General features: G+C 41.1%; 1 protein-coding gene across 1 annotated transcript; it reads left to right on the top strand.

The window, feature by feature from the left end:
- The first annotated feature begins 1,382 nt into the window (after window positions 1-1,382).
- Window positions 1,383-8,374, top strand: LOC121539106 (zinc finger protein 239). Its single transcript, XM_041847363.1, has 4 exons — window positions 1,383-1,543; window positions 5,953-6,079; window positions 6,733-6,846; window positions 7,453-8,374. The coding sequence occupies exons 2-4, from the start codon at window positions 5,980-5,982 to the stop codon at window positions 8,220-8,222; spliced, it is 984 nt and encodes a 327-aa protein (XP_041703297.1). The 5' UTR covers window positions 1,383-1,543; window positions 5,953-5,979; the 3' UTR covers window positions 8,223-8,374.
- Window positions 8,375-9,291: the final 917 nt, after the last annotated feature.

Genomic DNA, 9,291 nt, shown 5'->3' with positions numbered 1-9,291 from the left:
ACCACTACAGGAAGACATTTATGACGTTCATTAGGAAAACGCCCACTATCTAGTGCACTCGTCTTAAACAAAGTCATCTCTATAAACAATTTGGTTAAGTCAAGTCTACCAAACTTAGTGCACTCTGTTTGTTACAGATTCTAGTTTTGGAAACAGAAAACTGTATGGAGATCAAATGTTTCATTGATGAGAAAATTAGCAGAATGCCGGCCAAAATCCATCTAGCTCCATCTTCTCCCACTGTTGGACATAGGGCTTCCTCTCACTACCATATTTGGGCTTCCTCTCACTACCATATTTGGTAGTTCACATTTATACATCCGATGAATTATCTGTCTCATTGTTCTATCTGTGGTACAATGGTAGAACAATCTAGGTGATGAATTCATCTTTCAATCAACATCTAGAAAAATTAAGTCGGTTTACCTTTGATTTACAGAACAGTAGCAAGGTTTCCATCCAATTGGAGACAGATGTTCATGCCAAAACGATTATGCGCATTTTACATCCAGAGATGTTTCCATCAAATTGACTTGTTGCAGATAAAAGGCTGTGCATGATGACATAGTGCACATACCCTTTTGCAGTGAAATTCCCATGTACCGAATTTAAAAACAACTGGGTTTCCATCACATTTTCAACTCTACTGGTGGTTTAGAACATCTTTGATGGCCAGGCTAAGAAACTGCTCATTTTGAGAACTTGGTGGTCAGAAACTATGGCTCTTTTATGTGTGTCAGTGGAGGCTGGTGGGAGGAGCTATAGGATGACATTTTACATTTACATTTTTTTGTCATTTAGCAGACACTCTTATCCAGAGCGACTTACAGTTAGTGAGTGCATACATTATTTTTCATACCACCCGTGGGAATCGAACCCACAACTCTGGCGTTGCAAACGCCATGCTCTAACAACTGAGCTACATCCCTGCCAGCCATTCCCTACCCTACCCTGGATGACAATGTATGCACACATGACTGTAAGTCGCTTTGGATAAAAGCGTCTGCTAAATGGCATATTATTATTATTATTATTATGACGCTGGGCCAATTGTGCGCCGCCCCATGGGTCTCCGGCTGGCTACGACAGAACCTGGATTCGAACCAGGATCTCTAGTGGCACAGCTAGCTTAGACCACTGCCCCACTCGGGAGGGCATTGTAATGGCTGGAATGGAATAAATGGAACGGTATCAAAAACACACACACATATGGAAACCACGTTTGACTCCGTTCCATTTATATAGCCTCCTCTGGTTTGTGTGTGCAAAATGTTGTTTGGTTTGCGAATGAGAAGAATCCAATATTGCATAATTATTATATCATGCCTGTGATTCACACTCCTGCAAAACAGGTGGCGTGCGTCTAAATATGTGTAGCTTGACAACAGGCCTAGTCTGTCGAAGGAGAAAATGCGGAAGTTGACATTGCGTTTGTTTTGGAAGAGATGTCAAGGCATAAATAACACTACTCGTCAAACCATGAACAAATAACTTCACAAAAAGCATTTATGATTCCGTTTTAGCTACCAAAACAAGGCTTCAGGTAAGAATCCCCCCTCAGACGAAGGGGTATGTTGCAGGGCAAATGGCCAGGCAAGGCCTAGCTAGCTAGCTAGCTAGCTAACGGTAGCTAATGCTACTCAACTCTTGGCTAGCTAAAGTAAAAAATCAATACATTTAAAAACAATCACAACATACTTTTTGTAGCTCGTAAGTAAGCAAAACGTTTAAATATGTAGCTAGGTAACTGTTAACTAGCTAAACCAAATATTATGTTGTTAAACTAGCGAAAAATATTGGCTAAAACCTAACCCATTCATAGACGCTAACTACATTTAGCGCCAATTGATGATAGTATCTTCTCAGGAACCACGTTTCCATCCACAGTTTTTATGCGAGTAAAGTTATACTGTATAAAAACATCACTACAGCTGTGATGGAAACGGGACATTAAGGTACAATTTTACAAATGTCAGTAGATCATTTGTTTTTTTCGTTCGACATGGTGGGATCTTTCTGTGCCCAGTAAAATTAATTATGCGAGAAATGGTGGTGGAAACTATCATATCAAAGTAAACTGATGACATGACTAGGACTCTGTAAACCATGCAATGTATTAGGCTACAGATTAAAGAAATGATAATGAACCTCACAGGGTGGTGAAAGTGCACGGTATGAGGTTGATGCACCTTTCCAATAAATGTCAAGGGTCTTATTCTGGTGACATGATGATTGATGGTTGACTTCCTTTTGACAAATAAAAATATTCTCGCTCTTATCCATAATAAACTCCTAATGTAGACTAACCTATCTGTAGAGCCTACCTGCATTGTATCTGCGAGCTGTTTGCCAGAGCGCACATGCCAAGACCAGAGTAGGCACATTTGCTATTTAACGCAACACTTGACAAAACTATAGGTTTTGTCAAGTGTTGCGTTTGGTGGGAACACACCACCAGTGGGGAAAATGCACTTATTTTCTTTATGCAGATTTTAGAATATTCGCATGAAACTCTGTCACCAATTGGATGGAAACTAGCTACTATTGACAACAATTAATTGAAAGTAGCTGTTGGTTGCTCCATTTGTAGCTAGGAGTCGCTAGATGGCGTCATGGCGTAATAGTGACATAATATCGTTAATTTGCTCATACGCATTAAAATCATAGTATTTTCTAAAAAAAAAGTTATCTACCCTACTGTTTAATTATTTAAATTAGTTCCTTTTTGTTCTCCTTCAAACATTCTATTTAGTTTTGTTTTGGAGAATTTCTCATTGCATGAGAGACTTGAGGGACAGTATAGGCAACATTATGAGAGCTGTGATTTCATTTAACAACAAGGAACCAATTTAATAAATTCACTTCAGTCGCTGCAGCAGTCATGGCTAGAAGGGATCCAGCTTTTGTCAAATTAATGTCCAAAATATATATTTTTACATTTAAGCTAACCCTTTTCCTAACCTTAACCTCTTAAGGATCGGACCCTTTTTTAAAAATGTTTGCCTAAAATGACATCCCCTATTCTAACTGCCTGTAGCTCAGGATCTGAAGCAAGGATATGCATATTCTTGATAACATTTGAAAGGAAACACTTTGAAGTTTGTGGAAATGTGAAATTAATGTAGGAGAATAACACATTAGATCTGGTAATAGATAATACAAACAAAAAAACATGCGTTTTCTGTTTATTGTTTTGTTCCATCATCTTTGAGAGAGAAAGGCCACAATATAATATTGCAGTTTAGGCGCAATTTAGATTTTGGCCACTAGATGGCAGCAGTGTGTGCAACGTTTCAGATTGATCCTGTGAAGCATTGCAATACTGGACTATTTTGTATCAAGTCTGCCCAAATGTGCCGAATTGGTCAATTGATACATTTTCAAGTACATAACTATAGAGAACATACAAAAATGATATGGTAAAACAAAATGTAAGTTTACACACTCCCAGGAATGTCATACATAATGGATCATTAGCTTATACGGGGCGGCAGGTAGCTTAGTGGGTAAGAGCGTTGTGCCAGTAACCGAAAGGTCGCTGGTTCTAATCCCAGAGCCGACTAGGTGAAAAATCTGTCGATGTGCCCTTGAGCAAGGCACTTAACCCTAATTGCTCCTGTAAGTCGCTCTGGATAAGAGCGTCTGCTAAATGACAAAAAATAAAAAATAAATTATACACTGACTTTCACACATCTAGATGGCCGGGCGGGGTGGGTGTGGAGCCAGAGACAGCAGGGGTTCAAACTGTAGAACCAGTTCCTACATTTGAATAGAAAATTTGTATTTAATCAAACAAAACTATGCTACATTTTATCTCTGGGACCCTTAGGATGACAAATCAGAGCAAGATTACTGAATGTAAGTACATTATTTACCTTTAGATATTACTGCACTGTCGGAACTAGAAGCACAAGCATTTCGCTACACCCGCAATAACATCTGCTAAACACGTGTATGTGACAAATAACATTTGATTTGATTCAGAGGTGAATGTATCAAACCAGTTGCAGTGATACGTTTTTTGTTGTTGTGCACTCTCCTCAAACAATAGCATGGTATTTTTTCACTGTAATAGCTACTGTAAATTGGACAGGGCAGTTAGATTAACAAGAATGTAAGCTTTCTGCCCATATAAGACATGTCTATGTCCTGGAAAGTTTGCTGTTACTTACAACAGTCATGCTAATCACATTAGCGCACGTTAGCTCAACCGTCCCGTATACGGGACACCGATCCCGTAGAGGTTAACCTAATTCTCCTAACCTGCTACATTAAGCCACCTCACCTGCTGCGTAAGTTTTCCTAACCTGCTACAAAAAGTGAAATCTGACGTTAATTTGACAAAAGCTGGATCCCTTCCAGCCATGACCCAGCAGCAGCGGACCGAGCCCGGGGAGGGAAGCTCAAGTGAGGGTTGCACAGCTGAGCGGACACACACACACGCAGGGAAGTCGCTATCAACCAAAAGTGACAAAGTCGTTATGTTGGCAACACTGCTTCTGGCCAGGGTAGTTTATTTAAGAGCCCTGATGCTCGTTCTGAACGTTGAAACGCATCGTTTGCGGTAAGGTTTTGGAAACATAAGGAAGGTATTTTTCATATCAGCAAGAAATTATTTTCAAAAAACTAAAGGTTAAATCACTACACACCTTTTTATAGTTTTAGGGATCCCACACGGCCATAGTTCCACGTTACAGAGCTTGTTTACGGAAAACAGATGGAAGACACAGTGCTAATTAGCTATCTGCGTCTCCGAACACGTGTGTGTGATTTAAGTTTAGATGCTGTTTTGGCTGCCAGTTCCATTTCGCCTCTTAAAGAGAACATGTAAGGTCCTTGGACTATAAAGGACATAGGTTGGGTTTGCTCCTAGCAGAACTCGGCTAAGCGAAGCGACCGTCTGTGCTCGCATACTCCCTGAAGACCTTCGCTTGTAAAACTTGGAGAAAAAAAAAGCGGCAATATTACTGTTTGTCCCTGTTGAGCCACCGTAGCAACAACAAAGCCAGAAACACTTCCTCAAAATACTCTGAATGAATCAACGATAAATCAAGAAATCTGTCATTAATTTTGACGTTTTTGCCGAGGAGGTCTTAGTCGCGCAATTTTACATCTAGCTAAGATGTTTGGTGCAGTATTTCTCAAGTGAAAAAAATTAGCATGAAAACTAGGCCTCTCTCCTTGAATGACAACCAACACTTCATGTTCCCACTCCTACTAGGAGTAGTACTGTTGACCAATTACTGACAAAGGGGTGTAGACTTCGGCTACCGAACTACGACTTGCCTCAAGAAAGAACAGCCATAAAAAAAACCTGCCGAAGACCAAAATGAATAAAAAACGTCACAAAATGTCATCATAATATATGTGCCAACTGTTTCAACTGGGAAGCACACATTCAGCCTAAAGAGTAACGTTAGGCCCCTTTATTCCATTACTGGGCTAGCTAAAACCCAAACCCCAAATAGCTAACGTTAGCTAGCTACGTGTACCTTGCGATTTTAGACTTTATTTCCTAACTTAGCCAGGTAAGGGACGGGGAACTAAGTTTGCGTACATCAGAAAATAAGGGATGTTTTTTTTTAAGCAAGGAATGTGTGATTGCGAACTAGTTTCAAGTTTTATTGGCCGTATGTACAGTATACACATGGTATACACCGTCCAAAGCTTGCTTAATTGTAGGTTCCTTCTCGACATATTACTGTTTGTCCCTGTTGAGCCACCGTAGCAACAACAATAAGAAATAATAAAAGATAACAAAACAAACAGAAAGTAAATGGCTCGGTGGAATATAATACATATTTTAGCATAAGTATAATACAGGAAGGCACAATTTATAGTACAATATTTACACGTTTATATGGGATGGGGGGATTAAGGGGCAACTAGCTAGCTAGCAAGCCATCAAATGACATAACAGTCCTGCATTTCATCCAGACTTTTCTTTTCCAGATTGTGTTACTGTGCACCACAGGAGAGATGGCATCGGTGAAAGACAGCAGTCAAACACTCCGGCTCAATGTCATCACAAAAGATAAAGAGGAGGAAGTGAAGATTTGGGAATGTGACGATTACCCAGGTAAGAGAGCAGGGTTTTATAAACAGCTGCTCTGGCCCTCGAGGGCCACAGTGTCTGCTGGTTTTCATACATATCTTTTGGTCAGAGCAAAAGTGGTGGTCTAAGGCACTGCATCGCAGTGCTAGCTGTGCCACTAGAGATCCTGGTTCGAATCCAGGCTCTGTCGTAGCCGGCCGCGACCGGGAGACCCATGGGGCGGCGCACAATTGGCCCAGCGTCGTCCAGGGTAGGGGAGGGGAATGGCCGGCAGGGATGTAGCTCAGTTGGTAGAGCATGGCGTTTGCAAACGCCAGGGTTGTGGGTTCGATTCCCACGGGGGGGCCAGTACGAAAAATAAAATAATGTATGCACTCACTAACTGTAAGTCGCTCTCTGGATAAGAGCGTCTGCTAAATGACTAAAATGTAAATGTCAGAGACCGATTTGATTACATTATTATTTTTAAGACGCTATCCTATTTTTCACTTGCTGTTGTGGATTGAGCAGATTTAAAGGACATCCTGGGGTTATTTAGATGCTCGCCAGCCGCTCATTGTTACATGGTTTTAGTATTTTATTTTACTCCCTGCAAGATGACTGTAGTTTTAATACTACAGCTTTGACGGTATGTATATTGCAGCTTTTGACGTGTTCTTCTGTTCTCATTCACACAGGAGAGAGTCCAGAGATGGCGTCAGTAAAGACGGCAGACAGCGGTCAAACACTGGGGCCGAATGTCACCATTAAAGAGGAGGAGGAGGTAGACGTTGGCGAATCCGGTGATCACGGTAAGAGCAGGTTGTATTTTAGGCCTGTCAGATTATTTAAAAAATAAATAATAATTAGTTGATTTAACCTCACAGTTTTTAACTCGTACACATTGTAAATAGAATACATTATTTCAGAACGCGACCTACCGCTTGCATGTCAATATCAGACTGGGAATAATTGACATTTGTCATCTCTGACCTATCTCCAAGGGTAGTCAAGGACGTTACACCTTATTGACACCTGACTTGAACCAACCAATTAGAACGCATAACCATTAAATACACATTTCTGCAGTGGCGAGTGGAAACACGACTAACCCTGTTACATATGCGCGCGTGACTAAGTGGCTTTGGATAAAAAGCGTCTGCTAAATTGCATATATCATAAACCGTGTCATAGTGTCACTTCATTAAAAAAAAAAGAGAAAGGAAATGTAGAATTATAGTTCCAAGCAGAGAAACGTAGGTAGCCCTGCCATGGATCTCCATACACTTAAAGCAGAGTTCTCTATACCCATTTTAAGTACTGCTTAATTGTGCAAAAATCTTTTATTTTAATTTGATGCAATGATTATGTATGGGTATTACACCTGCTCACCTGTTGTTCTGCTGTCATTCACACAGGAGAGACCCCGAACTCCTCTGACCAAGTTGAGACATTTCCTGCATCAGGGAAGCAACACCAGGAAGTGGGCAAAGCTAAGAGGTCTCACCACTGTCCTCAGTGTAAGAAGACTTTCCCATTCCCATCATATCTTGAAAGACACCTGCGAAAACATTCCGGAGAGAAGCCTTACTCCTGCTCTGACTGTGGGATGAGTTTCTCTCAACTGAGTGGCTTGAACGTGCACCATCGAACACACACTGGAGAGAAGCCTCACCACTGCCCTCACTGTGAGGAGAGTTTCCCATTCCCATCATATCTTGAAAGACACCTGCGAAAACATTCTGGCGAAAAGCCTTATACCTGCTCTGACTGTGGGATGAGTTTCTCTCAACTGAGTGGCTTGAACGTGCACCATCGAACACACACTGGAGAGAAGCCTCACCACTGCCCTCACTGTGAGAAGAGTTTCCCATTCCCATCGTACCTTGAAATACACCTGCGGAAACATTCTGGAGAGAAACCTTACTCCTGCTCTGACTGTGGGAAATGCTTCACAACATCAAGTCATCTAACCTCTCATCGGAGAACTCACACAGGGGAGAAGCCTTACTCCTGCTCTGACTGTGGGAAGAGTTTCCCATTCCCATCATATCTTGAAAGACACCTGCGGAAACATTCTGGAGAGAAGCCTTATTGCTGTTCTGACTGTGGGAAGTGCTTCACCACGTCAAGTAATCTAACGCTTCATCAGAGTACACACAGGGGAGATGCCATGGAGCCAATTTGAGTTCAAATAAATTGTCCCAAAAGAAAAAGAATGTAAATGAAAAAAAATGTGAAGTAATGCATGTTGAAACTGAAATGTAAAAGAATTATGTAAACAAAAAAATAGTGAATTGTATGAAATAAATGTAGAATTCAAAAACACATTGAAAATGATTTTGAAAGCATTGAGTTGATGTTTGCATCCAATCTTAACGTTTATTTGGTCAAATAACTTGTTTTCACTCTTGGCTTTTGTCCTTGCGATGACAATTTTTATTCCACCTTCAAGTAATCTTTTCTCCCCACCAAGTTTTGGTACTCTTGACATGGAGGCGGGGTTAGGGGGGATGGGCGTGTCCAACGAGCCACAGCCTTTGGCGTGGCAGCATTCCCCAACAGGACACCATTTTTAATGTAACCCTGGACAAGCACACCTGATTCAACTAATCATCAAGCCCTCAATGAGCCGAATGAGGTGTAGGGGCTAGAAAAACTATGCTGGAGGACCAGGGTTGGGAATTACTGTCCTAACCAATAGGTTACTTGCACAATGTTATAAAACTACTTCCTGGTAATAAAGGTCATGGCAATATGCTTCCGGCGAACTACTTCCTGTTTTTAGCTGTGGTCACCTGTATTAGCTTACAATTTCTCTCTGGTCCTTGTCCTATTTGTATCGTGTGTGTATATACAGTGCATTCGGAAAGTATTCAGACCCTTTGGCTTTTTCCACATTTTGTTACGTTAAAACCTTATTCTAAAATTGATTAAGTTGTTTTTTCCCCCCTCATCAATCGACACACAATACCCCATAATGACAATGCGAAAACAGATTTGTAGAAATCTTTGCATTTATTTTATTTTTTACCGGAAATATCCTGTTTACATAAGTATTCAGACCCTTTACTCAGTACTTTGTTGAATCACCTTTGGCAGCGATTACAGCCTCAAGTCTTCTTGGGTATGACGCTACAAGCTTGGCACACCAGTATTTCGGGACTTTCTTCCATTCTACTCTGCAGATCCTCTCAAGCTCTGTCAGGTTGGATGGGGAGCGTTGCTGCACAGCTATTTTCAGGTCTCTCCAGAGA

Source organism: Coregonus clupeaformis, chromosome 25 (assembly GCF_020615455.1).
Source record: "Coregonus clupeaformis isolate EN_2021a chromosome 25, ASM2061545v1, whole genome shotgun sequence".
Classification (NCBI taxonomy): domain Eukaryota; kingdom Metazoa; phylum Chordata; class Actinopteri; order Salmoniformes; family Salmonidae; genus Coregonus; species Coregonus clupeaformis.
Note: the sequence above shows the minus strand (reverse complement) of the source record. Positions and strands in the feature narration are given on the sequence as shown.

Bases quoted from the DNA above. Each gene is read 5' to 3' on its own strand.
- LOC121539106 (XM_041847363.1), top strand. From the start codon at position 5,980: ATGGCATCGGTGAAAGACAGCAGTCAAACACTCCGGCTCAATGTCATC. The intron at 6,080-6,732 runs GTAAGAGAGCAG...TCATTCACACAG, and splicing joins GGAATGTGACGATTACCCAG to GAGAGAGTCCAGAGATGGCG. The intron at 6,847-7,452 runs GTAAGAGCAGGT...TCATTCACACAG, and splicing joins TGGCGAATCCGGTGATCACG to GAGAGACCCCGAACTCCTCT.